This window comes from Syngnathoides biaculeatus, chromosome 21 (genome assembly GCF_019802595.1).
Source record: "Syngnathoides biaculeatus isolate LvHL_M chromosome 21, ASM1980259v1, whole genome shotgun sequence".
Classification (NCBI taxonomy): domain Eukaryota; kingdom Metazoa; phylum Chordata; class Actinopteri; order Syngnathiformes; family Syngnathidae; genus Syngnathoides; species Syngnathoides biaculeatus.
The window spans coordinates 3,654,304-3,679,763 of record NC_084660.1 but is presented as its reverse complement, the minus strand read 5'-3'; the positions used below and the strand labels follow the sequence as shown (position 1 = coordinate 3,679,763).

The following is a 25,460-nucleotide window of genomic DNA, read 5'->3' as shown; positions in this document are numbered from 1 at the left end:
AAAACTTGCTCCGGTGTCTCTTTCCGGGCAGTTCCTTCGCCGCACTCCAAAATTGGGAGACGGCCCATGCTAACCTGATCCCGATTGTCGCATTCAAGCGAAAATGAAAATGGGCGCGCTGGATCCGAGGGGGTACGCCCTAATAAATCGGTCGCCTGACAATCAGATTTTATGTTCAATTGAACTTTTTGGGAAAAAGAAAAAAAAAAAAAATCACACGCCCATTTTCTCTTTATGAAGTGCTTGTAAACTTTTAATGCAAATTTGACCTGAATCAAAGCACAGCTTCCCGTTCCTTTTCCAATAGTTCAGTGCAGCGGTCGTATTCAAATGGTGCCTCGCGCACCAGTGGATTGGTCCCATTTTAGGAATAAAATGAACACTCGCGCCCACTACGTTACTGTCGTTGCACGCTGCCGACGGACTGCCAAGTATTTCGGCAGCAGAACTTTGCCGAGAAGCACGGCGGTCAGGTGCTCTGCAGCTTGCGGGTTTGAAACCGGGCCGCGGCTTCCCGCCACAAAGGCGGGGCCGGGATAGGCTCCGGCTCTCCGGCCGGCCCGCTGAGGACGAGGGGGATCGCAGCACCTTGAACTAAGCCCCCAACGTGCCCCCTTCTTCTCTGGCCTCCGAGATTGCTCGAGAGGCTTCACGAACATCCATTTCTTCAAATCGCTTCAGTCCAGACTCAAAAAGGAATTTGCATGAAAATTGACATCCCTCACCTTGATTAGCCGCTGCACATTTTTCTCTGAGAGTGGAAAAGAACTTGGGACAAAAAAAAAAAAAAAAAACACAAAAAAGGAAAGAAAAACTAAAACAATGTGTCCTCGAGTGCGCAAAACTACATCAGCTGTCCAGGCTCATGAGAAGCGCCGCCCCTCTCTTGATCCAGTGATCCGGATTGACCGATCCGGATTTCAGCTCCACGGCGATCACGAACGAGGCCCTGCCCGCCCCGCCCGATCGCACGGGAAAGTAGTAGCAGGGACACAGGTACATGTCTGCAGAGCAGAGAGGTTGGAAAAGAGCAAGCAGAGAAATACAAATTGGAAGAGAAAAAGAAATGCTGGCTCGCTCACTCTTGGCCATTTTCTTGCGGTTCTCCACAGGCTTGAAGTTGATGGCCGGAATGGGACACACCATCTGCATGGGCTCGGCCTCCACCAGACACGTCCCCTTTTTGTCCCAGGCCGCCCCCTCCAGGTACAAACCTCGCACGTAGACTCCGTCCTGGAGGCACAGTGACCGATCCGGCAAACGGGAGGGAGCGAACACAGAATGAAGAAACTCAAATCAAGTCAATCACCTTGGGCGGGTTCTGGATGTGGCAGTCTTCCATACTGGACACAGTAAAGTCCCAGGACAGCGTGTCAACTGATACCTGCGAACAGATGTTTTGTTTTTGGGGACTGGTACGCTTCAATTGATTTCAACGAGGAAACCGCGCCTCACCTTGTGTTGCCGAGCGGCCGACTGCAGCACGGCGGTGAGGAAGCCGTTGGGGAAGGTGAAGCCCGAAAGCCAGAACAAGTTCGGGGGTTGACCCTGCTCGGCCCAGCGTGAAAACTGAAGAACGCGCTGGCAGAGGTCGCGGGTCCATGCCGCCAGGGGCTTGAGAGACGGGTACGCCTGGTGTGCCGAGACCACGTTAACGTGGTTAAGCGCCGATTACGAGTCGAACGCGACAACCGCGCGGACGTAAGGGCGACGGTCAAGTGGTCATGAGTATTGACGCGTGACGCGGAGAGAACAACGAAGAGAAAGGACAGAAATGGCAGTCAGAGATGAACTGGTACGCAAAAAGACAGACAAGCTGAGGTGGAGGCGGCACAGCTAAAAGCTGTCCAGCGGGTCTAGAAATCGGAACGCGCTTTTGGCCGCCGCTCAACAAGATGAGGGTCTTTTTCCCAGAAAGAGGGGCCGGCCTTAAGAGCTTTCCTCTGCAATTAGATGCCGGCCTTGTTGGCGCATGTGCCCCCCCCACACCCCGCACCTGAGACTGTGAAATACATTTTGAAACTGCCGAGGCTTAAGGAGGGAAGGATGGAATTTGTTGACAAGAAGAAGTCGTCCTGTATGTTGTGGCTCACCTTCTCCCACAGCGGTGGCACTCTGGCGTCGTACATGCAATTGAAGGTCTCCTCCAAGCTGGATGACATCACCACCAAGCCTTTGATTCCCTTCTCCAGCTCCACTAAGGACGACCTAACGCGCAAGCATTCAACACGCTCGTCTGAGACTTGGTTGTCCTCTCCAGCCGTGCAAACGTCGGCGCGATTTGGCAAGCAGGGACGGAGGCGGGTGGGCTCCGTACTTGATCATGCTCAGCAGGGCGTTGTATCTCTGGATCTCTTGGAGCAGAACCACGTCCAGGGGTGAAGGATCCAGGAAGTGTGAGCTGGCGCTCTCGTAGTCGATCAGGTTCGGGATGGTCTGCCGCACATCCGCCAGCAGATCTAACACCTGGAGAACGCATCTGACTTTTGAGACGGCAAAATAAATACATAAATAAGTCCGTGACAACGTTTAAAGGTCGCGTTCCCGTCAGGATTTATGCAAGCGAGCCTTCCAACTGATTCCAGAGTACTTCTGCACGGCATTACGCTGACCGACGTCCGTCCCTGGAAGTGCTGCGTAAGCACCGAAGGGAATTGCGCTTTCTACGCTTGTCGTGGGGGGGGGGGGGAGAATCACTGGCGCTCACCTTGTCCTCACGACTGGGCCCGGCCCCCGCTGCGCTGGCGGTGGTCACCTGGGGCTGCAGTGACAGAAGGGTGTCAAACAGGGACCTGGTCTCCGCGATCTGGCTGGCGATGTCGGCGTTCGGGTGCTGGCCAAACAAGTCCGGGTGCTCGTGGGTCGGCAGCATGTTGATGAAGTCCTTGTAGGACGACAGGGGTCCGTCGTGGGGGATGTAATATGCGGCTAAGGTCGACAGCCTAGAGGCAGTTGAGACAAACAGATGCGAGCAAAAACTGACCGGTGGCTTGTGCATTTGACTTAGATGACTCCAGAATGCCAAACGTTTGTGTCACAGACTTGAAATAAGGCTCCGTGACAGCGGCTTCGCAGAAATAGTCGTTGATGTAGGTGGTGAGGAGGCGCCTGTCCCAGTCGTCCGTCACGTGGCCTCCGTAATTGACCTCGGCGATGAGATACTTGAGGGCGTCCCAGGGTATCTGCTCGTACTCGTTCAGGTACAGACTGAGCAGATTCTCGCTCACCTGTGAGAGAACGGCATTCAGCGGATTTGAAATCAAAATTTCAGCGTCCGAGTACCAATGCCAGCTTTCTCCGTCAACCTCAAAATCTGAATTGTTGAAGCCGTAGATAATGTTCCAGCCCAGCTGCAGGAACTTCTTTCTTTCCAGCAGGATGCTGTGAAAAAAGCAGAGGGAGAAGAGCAGCTTCCTGTAGAAGACGGGTTTGGCGCAGCGGGTGAACTGCGCGTCCGTCACCAAGTGGTACAGACGTTTCATGTTGGCTCTCACTCCCTGCGGGCGACAAAGGCGCAAAGACGTGAAAAAAATTGCCAGGGTTTGTGAAACCTCGCGGCGCTCCGGGCTCCACACCTTCGGGGGCTCCGTGGTCATTTTGATGCCCGCCTGCAGGATGTTGATAGGAAAATCTGGATGCGGTGAGGAGCTGAGCCAGAGTCGGAAGTCTGTGTGGGGCTTCTGCACCTCCAGCTGCTCCACCAGCTTGTCCAGCTCGGGCATCCAGGAGAGAGACAGATGGCAGTTGGCGAGAAAGACCCAGTGACCTGGCGCAGTTCAAAGAAAGGATGAAGGTCGGCCGTGGAGCGGATCTCCGCCAACGCACTGACTGAGAGTGAAATGACAGATACCCTTTTTGACTCCCTCTTCGATCATTTTCTTGGCGATAGGGGCCTGGCCCTGACCCAGGGAGAGAGCGTGGAAGAGTTTGCTCATGCCCGTCGTCTCGGCCAGCTGTAGCAGGGCCCCTGTGGGGTCCACGCCAGGGGATAGGACAAAAACCAGAGGAGTCATGCACGTGGATTCGTCCACGACCTGGGGGAGACGAGAGCCGGGGCGGCAGTGAGTGAGGAACGACCGGTGATTTTGCCGGAGCTCCTTACAGCCTTCATGTCCAGGACAGGCGGCTCCACAAAGCGGGGGCCCAGATAGTTGACGATGAAGGTAGTGGCGCAGAACAAGACGCGGTCTGGCCGAAGAGAACGGACGATGAGCATCCTCTGGAGCTCGTTACAACTGTTTTCCCAGTCGCCTGCGGGGGGCCACACCGGCAGGGCAGTTGCGGAAAAAGGGCAGGAGAACAAAACGATCGGCTTCCGAAACAAGCCTCGTGTTGCCAGAGGCCACAAAAGGAGCCAACCAAATTGTGTCGGTTGCTTGTCAATCAAGTCCTTTTCAATCAATGTAGCGCACGAACAGCATAGTTTTGTCAAAGGTTAAAGCAATAACGCTAACCTGGCAGCGGGGACTTCTCAGGCTCTGCGCTGGTGAACCAAAGCTTCCAGTCCCGCGGATATTTTTCAAAAGAGGCCATGATACCGTGGAAGTTTGGCAGCTTGTCCAGTTCTGTGATATTGTCCCAGCTGGAGTCCACGAGCCAAGCGCTGCACGGGTTTTCCATCTGAGCCCTCTTGTCGAGAACCTGCAAACGCAAACGGCATTCGGACCACCTCCTGGAAGGAGTCGAAAAAAGCCCCGAGTGTCCGAGCTGCCTTTTCTCACAATTCCGCCGCGCAGGAAGAAGCTGTACTCATCCATGTTGAGTGTGCCGGCGACCTCCAGGATTTTGGCGCACATTTGGAAGCTGAAGAGGAGCTTGTGCATCTCAAACAGACCTCGGCAGGCGTACCTGAAATGAAAGGCGCCAGAGAAGGTCGCCCGTGACGATTCAACCGCCCTCCTTCCCAATGAGTATTACTTGTAGACGGCATATGTGTGGTAGTCATTGAGGTTCACAATCCTCTCCTCCAGCTTCAGGCTGCTCTTGCTCTTCTCTATGCTTAGATTGAACAGGTTAATGTAGGCATCCAGTGAGAACTGGTACATGGGATCAATGCGGCCCATGTCGTTGAGGATGAAGAAGAGGATGGAGGCTCGCTGAGCGCACGCACGGTATGCCTGTCAAAAAAGACAAAGACAATAAAACTAACAAGTCATTTCCGCTTCACGCAAAAATCACAGTCCCCTTTATTTTCCCATCGCAAACGCTCGCGAGGAGACCTCTCGAGCGGTGTCGATCTTGATTTCCGTCACTTCGCTGCTCTCCAGCTGCTCCGAAACCTCAGTGGCCGTCACTTTGGACGTCTGCAAGGTGTTCACCAGCTGCACGTCGTCCAGCAGGGAGCCGCTCGCCTCGTTCAGCAGCCTGGGTGGGGGGAGGCGCGCGGGAAAATGCCGCGAACGGCGCTCGCTTCGACTCCAACGTTTTCAGCTTGTAGAAAGCAATTCGAGTCACCTGAGGATCTCGTCCTCCAGCTCCTGCAGGCTTCTCTTCCCTGAGGCGATGCTCATCACCAGGTTGTCTTTTTGCTCTTCCAGGTCCGGACGCTCCTTACGCACCACAATACCGAGGAGTTGGGCCTCCAGACCCTGCGAGCAGGACACGCGCGGCCAAACGTGCATTTAACACCCAACGACGCAAACTGGAAAGGCAGCCGTCTCTGACCTGCTCCTTGACGGCGAAATTGACAATGGTGGTCTTCGTGGAAATTTCCGGGGTGTAGTGGGGATTCGACAGCTTGGTGGTGATGTAGAAACGGAATTCCGGACTGTACTCCAACTCCTTGTCACCCAACTTCAATAACAGCCTGCCGCCTAGGAACAAAAAAAGGGGAAGCGTACGGCGTCGCCCAGCGGTCGCCCGGTTCACGGAGGGGAAAGTGGGCGTGCATTCGCGTGTGACCTATTCGCGTCAAGGACTTGTTGAGGACCGGATTGAGAGCCGGGTCCAGGTCCTCCTGAACGTTCTGCAGCAAGACAGGATTCCCAAACTGGATGGCATTCTCCATTATAAGCATATAATCTGGCATCTGAAAGTCGATTACTTTCAAGCCCTGCGCACATTCACGCAAAACGGCGAGTCAACTTTATTGATGTGCCTTTTTACGATTACTGCTAAAAAAAAATAAAACGGTAGCATCCGGGTTCATCACTTACTTTCGCCAACTCCATTTTCTTGATCCACTTCAGAGCTTGGCCTTGGGGGTCCACCATCAGCGGCCATCTTGAGCCCAAAGAATGAAAACACGTTTACAATTTTTCAACAGCCGCTAAAAACCAAATGTTGAGATTGTGCGCGTGGACGCTGGAGAGGTTGACAAGACGTAACGCATCGAGGGCTGGCGCAGCACAGCCTGCGAGTAGCAGAAGGACGCCACCGGCGCAATCTGATCAGGTTACGCTCAACTCTCTCAGCATTCAACACGCGGGCTTGTGTGGGAGTTCGGACCGGTTGCCACGGGTGACGATGACTCCATTCTCAGTGGAGAACGCGTCGGAGGGCAGGCCCTGAATATTCCAGTCCCTCACCGCTGTCGGGTTGGAGAGGAACGTGGAGAAACTAAAGCCTGGGGTGCACGGGATATCTTGGTGCAGGACCTGAGAAGGCGGACGGGTGACAAAAGTGGACTCTCTAAAATCCTGTACAAGGCTTACGCATTGGCGAGAGAATCAAAATGTTGGACTTACCTCGGTCATCCAGATGTCAAGCAGCTCCACTCTATAGTTGGAAAGGAAGGGGCCCATATAGGACAGAAATGATGCCGCGAGCAGACAGTCTCCAACCAAGTAGCTCATATTCTCTTCAAGACCCTGGAAGTCAGACACACACACACACACGTGCAGCGAGCACATCGTTGGGCACATCTCCGCGTGCTTGTGCTTGTGCTTACGCGCGTTCCCCACCTTAACCGTCTGCTCCCACCGGACGCCTTCCCCGGCCAGACCTTTCACCAGTTTGTCGGCTCGGTCCAGTTTCACTTCCATCTCGTCCGACCTTCTCTTCAAATCCTCCTTGGTGGCCACTTTTTCCGCGTACGATTTGTTGAGCCGCGCCAGTTTGTCCCCGACCTGCACACGTAGCACACGCGTGGCATCGGCGCTCCTTCATTTTATAGTTGGCGTCGCGTAGCCCCGACCTCTTTGAGCTTGTTCTCGGACTCGGCCAGCTCGGCTTGCTTCTGCGCAAGCTGGGCCTCGGCGGCGTTCAGCAGCTCCCGCTTGGGCTCCACCACCCTGAAGACGCACCCGTAGACCTGCAAGCGTTCGGCACGTCTGGGTTTTTCCTCTGTTCCGTACTGCCGCCGTGTGGGTTGCTTCACCGTACCTCCATGGCTCTGACCCACATACATAGTGACTTTGCGGCCAGAGACACTTTGCCGATGATGTCTGGCATGAAGTCGGGCTGCCTGCAGTAATTGCCGATCCTCTTCAACACGCGGTCCGATATGTTTTCCTTGTCAAAGTTGATCAGGGTTTTGATGAAGTTTGCCTCACCTAGCACAAACAGTCCCAGTCACACAGACTGACCTGCAATTCCCATTTGTGTTTCTTGGTCCTCCTGACTCACCCAGCTGCCTCTTGGCTTCTGCCCAGCTCGGCTCCTTGTTGAGGAGTGTCATGACCGCCTGCATCACTTTCTCCACCAGGGCAGGAGGACGGCCGTAGGACTTAATCTCCGTCATGTCCTTTTTGTTCAGAGACTCCAGAGCCTTCGGTGCGGGGAAAATGGGAATACTCAAAAGGCAAGTGTCCAGACGGGCGCAATCTCATGAGCTGGTCCGTCAGTACCTTGGTGGCCTCATCCAGGGCTGGCAGGGCTTCATCGAGCTCTCGCAACGCCGTCTGCGCTAGGGCTTTGCACTGAGCCTCCTCCGCCGCAATTTTCTCCTTTTTGGCGCTCACTGTCTAACCGCGCACACGCACACACAAACGCAAAGAATCACACCACCACTTCACAGGAAAAGCTCTTTGGTGTCCCACCTTCTGCTGCGAGTCGGCCTCCCTTGTCTGCTGCACGATGACAGTCAGGTACTCGTCGCACTCCTTCTGGTAGTCCGCCACCTGTTTGTTGGACTCCTCCAGCTGCACGGTCATGGCGGCCACCTTCTCGCCCGTGTCGCTGATCTTAAAAAGGCCGTTTTGCAGCTTGTTCACTTGCTCCCCCAATTCGCGGCGCTTCTCTGCCAGAAGTCTGAATGCACAACGGGAACGGTTGGCAGGTCGCAAAGCCGTCAAACAGAACGCGTCCGTCACTGTGCCTACTTCTTATATCCCGTCACCAGCTCCAAGTAGTTGGTAGGCGTGACGTAATTATGTCTTTTCAGCTCCACCTTCATCCTCTCTGAGCCCGTCACCACTGACTGGTGTGTAGTCACAAAGATGGAGGCCACCTTGGTCTGGCTCTGCAAAAATCACGGCCAAAGCGTCATTTTCTGGTTTGGTGAAGAAGAACGCGAGCGTTTTCATGAAGGTGTGCCCCTCACCCCCTCGGAGGACCCCAAATCCAAGCCCTCCAAGTAGCGCTCGGCCACCTCCAGCAGAGCATCTTTGGCCACTCGCAGAACCAGTCTATGGTCGTGCAGTTCACGAGAGCCGGATACTGCAGGATGCGGTTTCTGCGGGTAAGAAAGCCCAAAGCTTTGTTTCTGCATCCTTGAAAGAAGAGCATAGTTTGAAGGTACCTGAAGGGGTCTCCCACTGGGCTCATGCAGAGAACCACGTGCAGGTTGCTCCTGACACGCTCGATCAGAAAGCTAAATAAGGAGTTGGGCGTCTCCACCACATTCTCCTTCCTGGCAGCGTCAGATAGGGCATTGCACACCTCCACAAACTCGTCCTGCTTATAGAGGTTCGGGACTTCTCCGGAGCTCAGCACATTATTGATGTCCTCCAGGAAGGACTCGTCCACAATCTGGGTATCGTTGAACAGGAAGACGGTTGGCTTGTTGTCCACGCCAGTCAAACGGTACAGCTTCTTAATGTCTGCAAGAAGATGAGGAAAATCCTGAGCATCGTCGAGGGAAGGGGTGGGCGCAGTCCTCCTGGGTCATCTTACCTTCTCTGAATTCAGTCTTGCGGTACTGTTTGGTGATTTCCACCTCAAACACCTGGTACTCACAGATGGAGGCCGCCATCCTGGACAAGCTCTGTCGACCTGAGCCCCCGACGCCGACCAGCAACATATTGCCCCTCGGCTGGCTGATCACACGGACCACGCGGGTTACTGTGAATGCGGGGAAGAAAATGTCACAGGTAATCTTATAAACGGCACAACGTGGCACTCTCGACTTCTCACTGTGTTCAATGGCGTCCCGGAAGAGCACCAGGTTCATGGGCACAACGCCAGGCGTCAGGTTGTAGTCCTCCAGGTGGGTCAACATGAACTTCTTGAGATTTGCCATGTCCAAAAGGTCTTCATAAACCCCAGACTCTGTCAGGAAATCACCTTCCAGACAGCAGAATAATCTCAGTGAAAGGTCAAGGTAACCACGGGTGTGTGTTCTTCCCGTCTGCGTACGTGTAATGCGCTCACGTACCAAACACTGGAGGCTGTTTGTCAGGGCAGATGTTGTGGAAAACAAGGTCGAAGATGGAGCCCATTTTCTCCCCTAGCAACGCGATAAAGGCTTCCATGTCACTTTGGTCGATAAGTCGGTCGGAAAAAACCCTGAAATGTGTCATTGGACCGAGAATATCATATCCGGTGGTGCCAATCAATTCTCTGGTGTCAGCCTGGGAGTAAAACCGAGTCCGCGTCATACCGGAAGCACTCGTGGATCCACAGTCTAACCATGTTGTTTTTACTTTCGTGGAACTCGGGATGTGACCTCAGCAGACCCTGAAACACCTACGGTCAAAGGCGTGCAAATGAGACGCATTCCTTCCCGGTCAGTACCTTGCAAAATCAGTCCAACGCTTGGAGAGTACCTTGGAGATATCCCTGAGGTTGAAAAGGTAGTGCGTCTTAGCCGGAGTGGGAAGAAAACGAGCCGTAACCCCATAATACAGCTCCAAAGTAGCCTGGGTCAGAAGCTCCCCAACGGGTTTGAGGTCCTCCTTAAAAACTTGAAGCTTCTGGTTAATCATGGTGCTGAAGATGCGTTTGATCTGGGAGTCCTGAACAAATAACATTCTTTAGTGCCGCGCACGTTGTCGAGGATGCAAATCTGACAGAAGGTTGGTTGGTTGGTTGGCGGGACCTACATTGGGGAATGTCATGTTGACGAGGTTGAAACGACTTTGGAGCCGCTCGGAAATGTGAGTCCTTCCTCCTCCTGGCGGCCCCATGGAGGCCAGCAAGGACATGTTCTAAAAGTTGAAAACATCTCTCTTGAAATGATTGCTCTTGTCAATGACGCGGCTCTTGTCCTGTTCCGCCAGGATGAGAAACTCCCCACCGCCCTTCTCTCACCTTGACGTACGTCGTCGTCTGTTTCTGGCGGTCAAACCAGAAGCCGTAGTCGATCCAGAGGCGTATCAGCTCCAGCGGCGGTTGTGAGCCAAAGAGATCGTGTGCCGGCATGTTGAGGTCGTCCAGGTAACAGAGCAGGTCCTTGCCTCCAATGGGCACATACACACCTTTGGTCCTCTTCTCCAAACGGCTCTCCACAATGGCCTGGATGTTATTTGAGGTGGTCTGGGAGAAGACGAAAGGGGGAGTCGGACGACAATGAAGGGCCGAGCACGATTATTGCAAATCGTTTGAGCTTTGCGTTATTTCTCGGCTTGGACCGCGACACAAATGGAGTAACCAGGCAACGTCCTTCAACACCAACCTGTGAAGACATATTAATCGTGAGCGTGGACCACTTGCCGCTGTCCAGGCTGTGCAAGACCCCGTGAACAACCGAGGTCTTCCCGGTGCCCACCGGCCCGGTGAGCAGCACGGGGTACTGAGCATTCACCATTGCTGTGACCAAGAAATTGTACCGAACCGTGTCCACGGTCGGAACCATAATCTTGTAGAACGGCGAGCTGGAAAGGAGAGAATGTTTCAGAAGCACTTCCTTATTTCCACATTTTTTTTTGGTTTCCTGAATACCAAATTCCATCTCGTTACTCACTTGGGGTTGAAGCGCCAGCCCTTTGGCAGTTTATTTTCAAACGGAGCCCAGGCCTTGTTCTTCACGTCTACGTAGTACTCGTACACTGTGTCCTAAAGGACGGAAAATGGAAATAAAGACTGATAAGAAAACATTACTATGGGATATGGGCTCGCTGGGACAAAATTGAGTACAAAGAGGAAGGGTGGCTACTTCTTGGTGGTCAGATTCTTAAATGAGGCCGATGAAATAGTTGCGTTAGGAAGCCGTATTTAGCAAATGAATGAGGTCGACGCATCGATGCGTTATGCTCCAGCAAGGACCTTGATGGGGAAGGTGCCATCCAACTCCCGCAGGAAGTTATCCATCTTCTTGCGCCCGTCCTCGTTGACAGAGGCACAGATGGACCAGATGAGGCTGAAGGTAAACCAGAGCTCCACGATCCGACCCAGGTTGTCCGCATCAGACATGTTCACCTGGCGAGCCAACGGAATAGGAATGCAACAGAAAAAGACGGAACTATTAGAACGTGCTCTCAGTGCAATTTGCGCGCTACGATGGATAACCTTGTTTTTGGTCAGGGCGTCGTAGAGGCGGCAGAGCGAGACAATGCCATTGAGTTCAGTAATGGGGATCAACTCCTTACAGTTCTTCTTCTTGAAGTTCAGCGTTTTCTCAATGAAACTGTCAAACAAAGGCTTCAGATGTGCCACCTCAGCCTGTAAAAACATAGCACAGTTGATTCCGCGCCACGGAATCCTGTTTGTCACAGTTGGCCGGAAGACCACGCGGAGTACCTTCTGACGTTTCTCCAGCCAGGACTTAACAAACGGCTTCCACCCCAAGTCAACGTAATCGTTGTAGACCATACCGCAGCGGGAAACTGTGGCAGGAGACGCCTGTGCCAGGTTCTCCACTTCAAAAAGGAGAGACACCTGCTCGGGCATGGAAATTCTCTCGCCGTTGATGAGCGTCAGCACTTTGTTGTCGTCCATCACCGAGTTCATACTCTCGATCCACAGTGTGTCCACCGGCCCATCAAAGACGATCCATTTCTCATCCGGTTTGTCATCTACACAGGAGTTTCCGCGGTTTGGTTCCACGCGTCTTAACACGAGAGTATCTGGAAGTGATTAACCTCTTTACCTGCGCAGGCCGTTCTCATGACAGAGGAGAGGACTCCGTCAGACCACTCATTGGTGGCAAGGTCATTTTCGCCATACAGCTCTCCAAGACTCATGGATTTGGGGTTCAAAGGATAATCCTTTTGCGCCACAAGACCGAGACAAAAAGAGGAATAATGAGTGACCGGAAGAGCGGAAGAGTTAGTTTGAAGACTTGACTTTAAAAAAAAAAAAAAAAAAAAAAAAAGAGGGGTGGGGGGGTTACAAAAATAAAATCCGTACCTGCACAAGCTCGTAGCCCGCCATTTCCTTGTTGTGCATGGTAATGAGGGCATTTTTCAGCGTCTTCCACGTGACAGTCTTACCGCAGCCCGTCTTGCCCACCAACATGGACGAGTGGCGGGAGTTTTTGGTCTCGAAGAGCTGGATGACTTTGGTCATGGTGAAAGGAGTGACCTGCAGGCCTTTCTGACGAAGTTCCAACTGGATGGCTTCCTTGAGCTAAAAGAGAAATGGCAGCACAGAGTACACAAAGAGTATGCAGAGTATAACAATAACAACGAGCGCGTGAAGTCGCGCCAACCTTTCCATAGTCAATTACGGGCGTTTCCACATCAGGGAACAAGTCCTGGATGATGCCAGTGAACAACGGCAGGTCAGCTGATGTCAGTTTAGCAATATTCATATCTTTCATTGCCATGAGCAGCACCTGAGCGGATTACGCAGGAAGAGCATTTCAACCTCCTCATTCCACCGTGGCAGGCGAAAAGACTCACTTCTTCACCGGGGACGTTGGGGCAAACGCGCCGCTTTTTGCCAGCATAGCGGAGCAAGGAGGTGAGGGCACGCAGGCCAAAGTCGTAGTGATCCTGCTTGGACAGCTGCTGCATGGCCAGGGAGTAGAGGGTGAACACCTTCTTCGCCAGTAGCTGCAACAACATCAAGTCAGAAGTGACGCAGATGAGCGTTGAGATTGACATTTCAGTACCTTGCAGTCATTAAAGCCCTCTCCAAACAGTATGATCTCAGCAATTAGAGTCGAATCTGGCACCACCATGGAAATAGGTCGGAACATAGATTTGAGATTATCCGGCAGCTCGGAACGACCGGCGTAGCCTAAGGAAAAGGAGAAATATCAGAAGAGTCGGTTTTCAGGAGCGCGCGCTCTCAGCCGTAGACCAACCGGGATTCATCGTGATGAAGATGCCGCAGGACGCCACCAACGAGATGTTGTGTTCCTCAAACTGGAACCTGGTTTGCAGCGCAGACAGGGCGGACAAGATGGAAAGAATCTGCTGGGCCACCACGGACAGCACCTCGATGTTGATTCGGTTGAACTCGTCGAAGCAGCCCCAAGCTCCCGTCTGGTTCGGTGGAGGGCAGGAAATGGCAAGGTGCTTGAGAGGACAACATCTCACTTTCATGGCACCTTCCTACCTGCGCCAGGCCAGAGAACATGCGGCCCATGGACTTGTAGTCCAGTCCCTCGGAGCAGTTGATGACAATCACGTACATCCCTAAACTTTTGCCCAAGTCTTTCGTGGTCTCGGTCTTTCCAGTGCCAGCAGGGCCTTTGGGAGACCCGCCTCGATGCAGGTGCAGCGCCGTGGTCAGGGTCATGTAACACCTGCGAATGTTGCCGTTTATTATGTTAGATACGTAGCCTGCGATGTCATCCGTCAGTTTTTAGGATCATTCAGAACAGATGAATGCGCAAGCCGGTGCGATCTGTCGGGCACTCCCAAGCCCGGATGAACGCAGAGCGCTGCGTCAGGAAGTGAAAATTTGGCCAAACAAATGTGAGCGCTGATCTAAAAGAACCCAGTGCCCCGGGTTAACGACGTCCACCCCCGCCACAGTTGGCCTGCAGGGTCTCGGTAGGAACACACAGGCGGATTACATTTTGTGGAGACTTGACCGGCCAAAAGGAAAAGAAGAAGCTTTATAAGATGAGAGACGGCTACCTGTCTGTAAGTGGCGTAATGACAAGGCGTCCGGAGTTCCCCAAGTACTCGTATCCGTACTTGAAATGCGTATTGGTCTGTCGGATGATGCAGTTGTTCAAATCCTATGGTGAGAGAAACAAATACCTGCCAGGTCAGTAGAGACCTCGTCTAAAAAGGAGTGATGGAAACCGTGCGGTGTTCCTCGAAACGGCTATGAAATGCACAGGACCTTCTCCCAGTAGAGTCTCAGCTGGCACAGCCACTCGAATCCGTTGACGTCGTTGCAGCCTGCCTTGGCCAGTTTGGCAATGACGTCCCTGGCGTGCACCTCCACTGTGACAAGGGCCACGATCTTCAGACGCAGCACCTTGGATAGGTTGCTACGTATCATATCGGAATATCGCCGAAGTAGGGACACCTGGAAAAGAAAGAGGGCAAAGCTTGCAAGTTCACCTTTTGCAGATGTATTCAGTAAAGGAGCCGGCGGACATTTAGTGTCTATTAGAGGACGCGGCAGCAAAGATGACTCCACCTGTTTCTTCATCATGGTTTTCAGGGGGCCCTTGTCATCCGCCTCCTTGCAGCTAATGAGTGACTGGGTAACATCAGTCGTCCATTGGATCTGACTGGCTGTGATGAGCATCTAAAAACGCCAGAGAATTTGTTCCGCTGAACTTGAGAACAATAATTGTCGGGGGGGCGGGCGCACGTTTACCTGTCCCGGCCAGTCTTTGGACCACTTGTCCCTCTGGCTTTTCATCTTCTTGAGCGCAAGCATGCAATCATGCAGGGAATTCTTGAGAGTGCAGCGCATGGCCTTCTCAACGTCGCACAGCCAAATCTAGACAGAACACCAGCCATAAATCTCTCTTTGCTGCAACACTTGTCCTGCGCTCATAGCTACTGAACCTCCACAGGCTTGTCCAGAGGCACCGCCTTAATAAATTCCACAAACTCTCCGTCAGAGGAGTACATGGCAGTGGCGTCCAACCTTCTGGCCACCTGGAGGGGGGGGGGGATAAACCCACAATGGCAGCGCTGGGTTGGTAAAAGGTATGGCATAGCAGCAATTTGATGACGCGACTGGCCTTTTCAGTGCGCAGGCTCTTGATGTTGTCAAAACACTTCTTGAGATGAGGCTGCATGGCCTCTGGGTTCTGGGACTGGCCCAGAATCTCCAGAACGTCGTCGTTGGAAAGGAAGTAGAATCGTGGGAATATCTGCCTCTTGGTCTCGAGGTACATGTCCAGGGCTTTCTGGATCTCCTCCAGCTTGGCATTCATGCTGGATAACGTCTCTTGCAAGCCTGACCAATTGCAGGACAGATAAATGCTTAGCAGCACAAATACCGAGCGTGGCGCCACTTGGGAGTTCATTCTGAAGACAAAATATCACGTGAAAGGCCTTCGAAATACCCGGATGGTGTGTTCCCTGCAGGGCGTTTTTGCTGGCGTGGAGTCGAGTCATGACGGTCTTCCAACTGGAACTAACCTGTTGAAATTCTTCACACTCGCGCGGTAGCTGCTCCCTGATGTCCTTTCCTTGGAAAATATTCTGGAAGAGAGGGAAGAAACTGAAAATGCTGAAGCCAAACAGCAGGGGTTGGAATAAGCTACCTCAAGATAGATCCACTGGCGCTGCACCGTGAGCACCATTTCAATGATTTCCATAACTTGGGATAGCTGACGCTCCCAGCTGTCCACCTCCTTGTCAAAGGCTTTGACAAATCGAGAGGCCTTCATGGTGGACAAAGTCACCTGGTTATCCTCCAAGGCCTGGAAAATATCCTCCGTGGCCCTGCAATATACATTTGCTCCGTTAAGTACCACAGCTCCTCCTGCTCACAAATGCTGCTTCTTGCTCTCACTTCAGACGAAAGTGGCCTTTGTCTTTGTAAGGTACAATGTCGAGGACCATTTCGTCCCATGTCTTGATAATCTCTTCCAGACCCTACAAGAGAAAAGTATTGATTTGGCAACCAGAGGCAACTCTCCCACACCAGTATCCGGGTATGTCAGAGGGACCTGTTCTATGGAAAGTTCCTTGCTAGCCGCCCCAGAGATCTCACAGATCTTGTCCGCATACTTGTCGAAACCGAGAGAAATGATCTTCTCTAGGTTGAAATTATTGCTTGTGTGGTCGAAGGAGCTCTGCACCTCATCACAGATTTGCTTCCAGTGTCTGGGAGACGCGTGGCAATGAAAGAAACGGGATTTGTGTGCACAGACTCATTTGACTTATTTACTTTACCTGTCTCGCATGGCTGGGTTCCTCATGTCAGCAATAAGCGGGATGATTCTCCGGAACTGGTCGACTCGTTTCTTGGAGACATCCACAATGTCCCAGTTCTTGTCCTACAAAGCAAAAGAAAAAATATGAATCATGACAAATTCAAGTCGAACTCAAATCTGGAGCAATTTTCTGAACGGGAACCTTGAGTTGTCTCTGGAGCTTGTGGAGGATTTTATAGATTTCCTGTGCTTTGCTCTCCATATTCTCTGTCTGTAGCGTGGCAAACTGCCCCCCCTTCCATCTGTCCCAGTTGGAGTCCCACTCCTGTGTGATCTCCCAGACCTGTTGCAAGAAGTCCACGTCCTGCGCCACAGAGTCCAAATTACCAACTTGTTCTACTGGAATTAAAACCGTTATGTCAGACCTTCTCCAGGCCTTGGATGGTTTTGGAAGGTTCCTGCTCAATTTTGAAGAAGTTCAAGCCTTGTAGAATGAAGTCCTCCTCCTCTTTTAGAGCCTCCAGATGTTTGCGGTGCTCTGCTGTCATCGTCAGCGCCCTGTTGGTGGCGATGCTCGGATCAAATGGACCTAGATGAGCAAAGAGCGAGCATGCTGTCGGTTTCATGGGTGAGGATTCTACATGTCCAAATCTTCCAAAACACACGCACGAACACAAATGCCCACTCGAGAGCAACGACAAAGCCTGTTGGACCTGTGGTGTTGAACTCCTGCACAGCGGTATGGATTCTCTCAGTTAGTTCCTCGGAGGAGTTGAGCAAGTCACTCTTAAAATTCTGCTTTTGCCCTTGCAGGATCACATCGCTGTCAGTAAGAACCTGCTGGAACCAGTCCCACTTGGTCTCCAGTGTCCCGTGCAAGTCCTGAAGCTGTCGGGGTAGAAAAGAATCAACCGATGCAGAGCTTTTTAATAAGTCAAGTCAGGTCAGGTCAGGTCAGGTCAGGTCAAAAACTGGGTGGATACGTTACATCACGTGGGTGCTTACAGTCTGATCCAGAGGGAAACCATATTTTTCCAGAACACCAAACTGTTCATGGATCAGAACAATGTCAGCCTCGGTCTTGGACAAATTGCCCTGGAAGGACTCCAGGAGCCCCAGGCTCTCACTAAGCTGAGCCAGGGTCATGTTGGGCTCACTCAGCCTGAAAACAAACAACAAATTGTTAGAACAAAAATAATGAATCAATGTCAAAACCCAGGAAGGAAAAAAAAAAAAAAAAAAAAAAGATAAACAACACGATGACCCACCTCTTGGCGTTACGATTCATGGAGGCATGCATGTCTTTGAGGGAGTTGCCGGCGATGCGCACGAGGAGCTGCATGAACTTGGTTTGCCACTGGCTGCAGTGATGCACCAGTGAGGTCTTGAGTGGTGAGCAGTCCAGGACGATGAACTGGAAGTTGGTGACCGTCTCTTCCTGCTGGATGCTTGTTTCTATTTCTGTGTACCTGGGGTTGATTGCGGTCTTGAAATGTTTCTGGACACAAATTCACCAAATGTGAACGGGAACATTCTGACAGTACCTGTGAATATCTGCATCAAAGGAAGCGACCGGTTGATTGAGTTTCTGGTAACGCTGTATGTAGGAGTCCTTGTTGGTCTCCCAGATGTCCCTGTATTTGTCCCAGGTTGTTAAATATTCCCTCAGCCGCCCGCCAGTGGCTGCCATCCCTACACCAACTGCGGCCTGGATGCGTTTTACTTCTTCATCATTCTCTACGGGATCAAGAAAGAACAGAGTAAAAATGCAAGAAATAAGAACAAGGGCGCAAAGGTAAACGGCAGACAAATAAGTTGCCCCAGACCGATGTTGACGTGTATAGGATTTTCATGGGATTGTTCGCCAGACAGGAGCTCAGGCAAGCGCTTGAATTTGGAGATGGTGCTGATGAGCTGAGGTAGGATGTCCAAGATCTGACCCAGCTCTCGGAGCGTCGGGGAGAACTCAACCTGTAAAAGTCAAAACACAAACATCACGAAAGATTGGATTGTAAAATTAGGCATAAGTAAAGAGCACAAAATGTAGAACTATCAAAAACAAGGCACAGCAAAAAAAAAAAAAAAAACTTTGAGATTAAAGTGCGTGACCATTTGTTCCATTTAAACGCCAACATGGCTGTAACCTGACCATACAGACACTTGCCCGTACCCTGAGTTCGGCTTTGGGGTCCGCCTGACGTAGTGACACCAGCACGCGAAACAAAGGGGTGGGCGAGGACTTGCGGTCTCCATTGATGGCCTGTGCCAACTTTTGCATAGAGCGCTTGACGTTGCTGCGTAGGGACTCCTCCAGCACCTTATCCACTTTCTCGGTGTAGGAGACCCAGTTCTCCTGGACCTTCGGAGCCAGAGTGACATCAGTCACGACAACCGGACATTCATGAAGCCCGTCACGAGAAAATGCCTTTTTTTTTTTTTTTTTTCCCCCAAAATACAGTGACGCGCGAAGGAGACCTCGGGTCCATCTTTAGAGAAGGTGTTGTGGATGTCAGTCATGATGTCGACAGTGCGCTGAATAGCAGAGCGCAGCAGTTCGTGCTGTCGCTGCCGGTGAGTCCTCTGGTCATTCTCAAACTCCCAATTCCTGACAGCCATGACATTCACGACACACACCGATTTTCTGAACGTTCTGGTAAAGCTGTGCTTGAGTTGACCGTGATGTAACGAGTGTTCACCTGTACAGCGTCTTCCCGTCCAGCCGAATTAGCAGGGTTTCGCTGATCTGGTGACACAGGTTAGTGATGGTCAGATTGGATGCTTTGTAGCCATCAACTATCACCTGGACCTGGGGCCAGACGTACAGAGGAGACGCCGGTCAAAGATCGTAACTTAATTACTTGAGACGACCATTTTTACACCTTCAAATTCTTGTTTAGACAATCCAATTTGAGGAATAAAATCGGAATTATTTAGGAACCGTGACCTTGGAAACATGGCCAAGGCAGTCCTTGAGAAAGGTGTTGGAAGATATTTTAAACATCCAGAAGAGTTTGGTGAATCCTGGCTGAATCTTCACGTTAAGGACGTGGATTTTCTTGGAAAACAGACCGCGTTCAATCGGAGAAAGCATTCCGATGATCCTGGCGAATACAAGTCAGACGTGCAATGAATAAATATAAAATGTACCAGAGGCTGGATGGGACGAGAACTTGCCGAGATGCATTCAGTGTCCCCTGACCTGTTATAGTCCCGGGCCAAGTGCAGTGCTCTTTCCCTGAGGCATCGGAGATCTTCACGATCCTGGTAAATCTCTGACACAAACTCTGGAATTTCAAAACCTTGCCTACTCCAGGACTTGATCTCCTCGAAGAGGTTCAACAGGTTGCTGAGAGTGACAGAGAACAAAAAAAAAAAAAACAAATCAAATCAATCAATCAATCAATCAATAAATGACTCCCACAGGAGCCCAATGAACGGTGATGACTTTTCAGTGCCCTACTAGTCAAAGTTGACCTCGATCCTGTTGTCCTTGCCGTGCGCCAAAAGGGGCCGCTCCAGCTTCTTGACATACTGGAGTTCAAGGCTCTGGTACCACTCAGCGAACTTCTGCGTCACCAAGTCATTCAGAGTCTGTATGGATTGCTCGTAGCTAACCAACACCTGCCGGCAGCTGTGCGACTCGGCCCGGATGGGGATCTTCTTCAGCACCTGGTTGGGGGAAAAAGGAATGGGCTTCACACACGGGGACTGGATCATTCTGCAAATGCTACAAAGGGATTTGTTGGGACTCACATCCATTAGGCTTTCCAAATGGAATTTGATGGCCCTCGCTCGGTGGGCTTGGCCTGCCAAATGTGGCATGTAGTCGGGGATTAACACCATCTTCTTATCAATCTGTTTCATCATCATACTGTTCTCCCTCTTGAAGATGCCATATATGGCATCCACCATCTCATCTATTTTGCTCTTGATAGACTGCGACAGGGCAGATCGACCCTCATTATTGGTTCGATTGTGAACTGTCAGATGACAACCAAATGACTGCTGGCAAAAACTCACCTTCCTGGCAGAGATGGTCTTAAAAATGTCAATCACCCGGAGCCCTTCCTCCACGGAGTTCACGGTCTTGAAGACAGAGGCGATGAGGTTCTGCAGCATTATGTCCAGGTCCTTCAAAAATGCACGGAACCTGAGCACACAAACGATTGTACACTCGCCAGAATATCGTCGGGCTCGGCTGCGGACGGTTCCGGTTGCACGTTGTGGCGCTTTCCACCATCTGGCTTCCCCGCAGTCTCCAATCATTTTGTCCGTACCTGTTGAACTCAACGTGCCATGCAGTGTTCTCCACCTCAAGGATGCCTTGGTCCACCGAGCGCAAGATCTGAAGGCCGAGCTGGAATTTGGCCTCGATCTTCATGAGGGAGAGGGTGCGTTCCGGGCCCTGGTAACCGCTGAAGCACGGCAACGGTCTCTGGGCGCCGTCTTCCCAACGGGCAAACTGCTGCTGGGTGTCGCAGACCTAGAACAAAAAGCACGGCGCCACGTACAGTTGGTCCTGATTCAGGGCGGCGACTGGGGTAAAAGTCAAAATTACCTCGATCAAGTCTTTCATTCTTTGAATGCAGGCATCGATTGGAACAAAAATATTTGTCTGGTCCAACAACCAGCCTTTTTTGGAATTCCTGATACGAAGGAGGACGAAAATCTATTTGAATCAAACAGCAGGAGGATCCCAGCCGGCCACAACTTTGATTGACTTGATTTGTCTTACTCGTGGTGCACCTCGGAGATGCTCGAGTACATCTTCTTCCAGGTCAGGCAGCAGAGAATGCACTCCTTGAGGGATTTCTTACTCGAGGTCACGTAGCCCTCAAAGATCCGGTCCAGGGAGATGCTCTTGATGCACAGGTAGATTATTTCATAACTCATCTGCGCGCGCACACACACACACACACACACACACACACAGATTTCTACTTTATAATAGGACTTGACCATATTCCACCTTCCACCTTCAGACCCCGGAGAGAGAAAAAGAAGTCCAAAAGCATTTCCCACTGCCAGTCTCGTACTCTGGCACAAATGGGAGCAGCTATAAAAATCTCAAATGAAGAGCTTGTTTTGACACTCTCGCAATGAGGTTAAGCCACAAGTACAACGCAATTGCTTCCTGGGCTGCCTTCCGCTCCGATGTCTGAGTTTTGGCCTGTTTTACAGCCGATTCTCCTCCCCCTTCTCAAGCTTTCGCCCATTTGTTGAGTTCTTCCCTGGCAAATCGGCTGCTTTAGACCATCGGATTTTGACAATTGCGGACCTGCGAAGGCCTTTGAGACTCCTCGAGAAATAAACGTGGCTTGACTACTTTTGAAATGAAGCAAACTTACCTTCAGGAAGAGGCCCGTGATCCGCTCGTTGGTGTTGTAGTGTGTGGAGTTGGTCCAGATGATGCGAATGATGTATAAAATGTGCCGCAGCTTGGGCGCGAGTTCGCTTATTTCGACGTTGCGCAATTCTTGACAGGGGCCTGCCAATAAGGACAGGAAGTTCAGGTTGGACTGCGCCTCCACTGACGACTCCTGGGGAAACAAATGATTTAGGAGGTGGTCATCTTTGCCGAGCTGTCAGAAAGTTCTCTGACGTGACTAACGGAAGAAGAAGTCCACCTGCAATTCCTTCGCCAGTTTCAAGAAGCGCTTGACATAGAGCGAGTTGGCCAGCTGGAGCATTTGCTCAATGTGCTTGACACCAGGCTTCTGCAGCTGCTCGCTCATCTCCCGGAGCTTTTTGGAGTGGCTCTCCCAGTACGCGATCTCCTGGAGCGGACCGCTGATGTCTGTCCTGGAGACGTCTTGGACGTTCAGCAGCTCCTTGATCTGGTCCGTCCAGTGGATTAAGACAGCTGGAAACGTGGAGAGCAAACGCGCGTCTGCTTGGGCGGTCGTGAGCCGTGTGCGTGCGGTGTGCGATGCAAATCCATACATTCCATCCTCTGGACCAGATGGGTGTCCTTGCTGCCTTCTTCAGCGCTGTCATTCAGGCCTTCCATCGGGATGTACAGCAGGGTCCGACCTTCTTTCTTGCTCACGTCGTCTGTTCAAAACGGCACACACGAGGCATTACACAGCGCTGCTTGCGGTCTAAATACGACGCCAGTCGAGCGACTCGCGAGTCGCCGCACCGGTGAGGATGGCCAGGTAGCTGTGCATGCCGTTGATGTAGTTGTCCTTGATGCCCGTTTCCCAGTCGCAGCTGATGTCGCTTTCGTCCGAGTGCAAGCTGTTCATGAAATGAAGCAAGCTCTCAGTGGGGTCGCCCTGCACCGTGCCGTATTCCACCTCTTCGTAGAAGTTCTCCGGGGTAATCAAAGTGCCCGGCTCTCGGAGAAAGTAGACCAGCTCCTCCACCGCCTCAAATGAAAATTGACTTCCCTCACAGATCAAATGGAAGCGGAGTGCTATGCGCACACGTCGCGGGTGTCGACTCTACCTGCGTGGGAACGGCGTATTCCACCTGCAGCGCCATGTTCCCGTCCAAGTAGACCACCAAGGTGGGAATCGAGGCGTCTTGAACGAACCGCTCCAGCGACTTCACATTTTCCTCCAGCCACAATTCTTTGGTGACCCCCAAAATATCCACACGGCGGATGAACTTCTACGAGGGAGAAGGACAGACGGCTAGAAATCTCATCTCGCCGAAAAGAAAAGAAAACGGGAGCGGGAGAAAAAAGAAGGAAAAAAAAAAAAAAAAACACGTTTTACCTCACAAACCATCCGGAGGATCTCTAAGGGGTCGACTTGTTCGACGTCTTCACCGTCACTGGCGTCCTCGTCTTTGTCAGTTTTCTCTTCGTCGTCGTCGTCGATGTTGTCCTTGCTGTCCTCGTCGCCGACGTTGTCAGTGCTGTCGTCGACGTTGGTCACGTCAAGATCCTCCGTGTTGTCATTGGTGTTACTCTCATCTTCCCTTTCCTCTGTGGTAACTGAAGCAGTCGCGGGAGAAAAGACGGATTGAACCTAATTCGACATGGGACTTTTCCTTCTTTTCCTTTCGGCTTGTCCCGTTAGGGGTCGCCGCCCCGCTTGGACCCGTTTCTTCACTTCCTCACCATTCCTCCGTATTGTTGACCCCGAGTATTTGAAATGGTCCACCCTCGCACGTATACTCTGTTTTACTTTGACTAATCTTCGTTCTTCTCCTTTCCAGCGCGTGCCTCCATCCTTCTAATTGTTCCTCTGCCTTCACTGACGACCACAATATTATCTGCGGACTTCATGGTCCAAGGGGATTCCAGTCTAACCTCATCTGTCAGCCTATCCATCACTAGCGCAAACAGGAAGGGGCTCAGCGCGGATCCCTGATGCAGTCCCACCTCCACCTTAAAGGCTACGGCACATCTCACCTCGTTCTGCTGCCCTATTGTGACATATTTCTCCGCCACACCAGACTCATGCGTGCAGTACCGCAGTTCCTCTCTTGGTACTCCGTCATCAGCTTTCTCTAGGTCTACAAAGACACAATGTAGCTCCTTCTGACCTCTGTACTTTTCCATTTGCATCCTCAAGGCAAATAATGCATCTGTGGTACTCTTTCTAGGCATGAAACCATACTGTTGCTCGCAGATACTTACTTCTGTCCTGAGTCAAGCCTCCACTACTCTTTCCCATAATTTCATTGTGTGGCTCATCTTTGTTCCTCTGTAGTTTCCACAGTTCTGAACATCGGCTTTGTTCTTAAAAATGGGAACTGGCACACTTTTCCTCCATTCTTCAGGCATCTTCTCTTCCTCTAGTATCCTATCGAATCGGTTGGTCAAAAACTCCACAGCAAATTGCTTCCATACCCCCGCCGGTATGTCATCAGGACCAACTGTCTTTCCATTTTTCTGCCTTCCTAACTCGACTTCCTGGTCATTCACGCTTGCCTTTTCTACTCTTACTTCTCTCCCGTTCACTTCTCAAAGTACTCTTTCCATCTGCGCAGCGCACCGCTGGCACCAGTCAACATATTTTCACCTCGACATATTTTTACGCGACAAACAAACACTTTCATCGCGATGACATAAGTAGAGGCAGATTTGTGCGCCATTTGGAGACGAGAGTGATGCAGTGTGAGCGACTCAGCGGCACCTTTGTCGTCGTCGGCGGCGGCATTCTTGTCTTCGTTGGGGCCATTCGCGTTATTCTCGTCTTCCTTTTCCTGGGTGGCACCTTTAGCAGTCGCAGGAGAGTTTGAGTGGAATTAATCAGGGGGGGATATGTCCGACACGGAGACTGCAATAATTAGGCATGCCTACATCGCAATGTGAAGTTGGACACTCACCGGCATTTTTGTCCTCGTCGTCGCCCTCGGGTCTTCCGGTGGCATCCTGGCTCGGCGATTCCATCTCTCGGCATTTATTTCAGTTCGACAAAACACGGGCTGAAAACGAGAGAAACGACAATAAAAGACGACATGGCCGTCGATTTGACTCGCAATTAAAGCGGAGTCGACAAATGTTTTGCCGCCGCGCGGGGGCAACAGGTGCGTCAGTCACCATAGAAACCGCAATCAACAAGCTAACTTTTTTGTTGTTGTTCCGTGACATTAATGGCGCTGCCGCTTTTTTTTTTTTTTTTTTTTTTAAATTCAGTTGATAATTCCGACACTTAAAACATGTCTCACAAATAGATACACGTAGATTATTCGAACGGGCATCAAGCACAGCCGCTTGGCGTTTAACAAACATTTAGCGCGAACACAATTTGCCAAATTACCTTTCCACAAACTTCCCTTTCTATTTGAACCGTTGTCATCACATAAAAAAAAAGAAAAAGAAAACCAGGTTAGTGACCTTTCAAACAGGACTTCCGGCCGGCAGTCAGAAAACATCCGGTCATGGTCCAAGGTGCGCCGCCATGCTCGTTCGTGACGTCACAAACGTGCCGTCGCTCAATTACGTCGTGTTGACGTCGCCACTTTTTATTTTATTATATTTATTTTATTTCGAGAATTGCACGTTAACAGGCTAAGTCATTCGTGTCTACTAAACAGGATTTGTTCAAGTTAAAAAATTTTTGCTAAATCCTGTGAATAATTTCCTATGATCTTCTCTGGAATATTTAGATTCCACGTGAATCTTGTGCCCAATTGCCAACCTGCGACAGAACTTTTGCGC

General features: G+C 51.4%; 1 protein-coding gene across 1 annotated transcript; it reads right to left on the bottom strand.

The window, feature by feature from the left end:
• Positions 1-236: 236 nt before the first annotated feature.
• On the bottom strand, positions 237-24,856 carry dnah2 (dynein, axonemal, heavy chain 2). Its single transcript, XM_061808427.1, is given in 88 exon segments — positions 237-1,004; positions 1,083-1,233; positions 1,310-1,384; positions 1,456-1,632; positions 2,094-2,208; positions 2,318-2,466; positions 2,708-2,942; positions 3,043-3,227; positions 3,306-3,497; positions 3,576-3,766; positions 3,851-4,034; positions 4,103-4,251; positions 4,455-4,641; positions 4,722-4,848; positions 4,918-5,117; positions 5,220-5,364; positions 5,455-5,588; positions 5,665-5,813; positions 5,902-6,052; positions 6,156-6,222; positions 6,448-6,596; positions 6,687-6,809; positions 6,903-7,067; positions 7,136-7,252; positions 7,324-7,493; positions 7,567-7,708; positions 7,788-7,904; positions 7,980-8,190; positions 8,262-8,401; positions 8,483-8,547; positions 8,550-8,614; positions 8,681-8,981; positions 9,055-9,222; positions 9,295-9,444; positions 9,536-9,666; positions 9,761-9,846; positions 9,927-10,115; positions 10,203-10,307; positions 10,411-10,635; positions 10,775-10,973; positions 11,063-11,154; positions 11,365-11,517; positions 11,608-11,760; positions 11,839-12,113; positions 12,188-12,305; positions 12,448-12,666; positions 12,749-12,874; positions 12,942-13,094; positions 13,154-13,281; positions 13,349-13,529; positions 13,603-13,792; positions 14,130-14,233; positions 14,341-14,529; positions 14,644-14,754; positions 14,827-14,952; positions 15,021-15,113; positions 15,200-15,417; positions 15,527-15,665; positions 15,728-15,908; positions 15,979-16,061; positions 16,136-16,292; positions 16,362-16,465; positions 16,545-16,706; positions 16,768-16,931; positions 17,056-17,230; positions 17,348-17,504; positions 17,611-17,811; positions 17,887-18,079; positions 18,169-18,313; positions 18,513-18,701; positions 18,818-18,947; positions 19,039-19,148; positions 19,287-19,443; positions 19,542-19,688; positions 19,803-20,011; positions 20,096-20,278; positions 20,363-20,492; positions 20,620-20,825; positions 20,901-20,988; positions 21,078-21,235; positions 21,691-21,882; positions 21,970-22,205; positions 22,286-22,396; positions 22,485-22,713; positions 22,793-22,957; positions 23,065-23,285; positions 24,433-24,513; positions 24,626-24,856. Coding segments are annotated over 88 exon segments (13,632 nt in total). The 5' UTR covers positions 24,690-24,856; the 3' UTR covers positions 237-849.
• Positions 24,857-25,460: the final 604 nt, after the last annotated feature.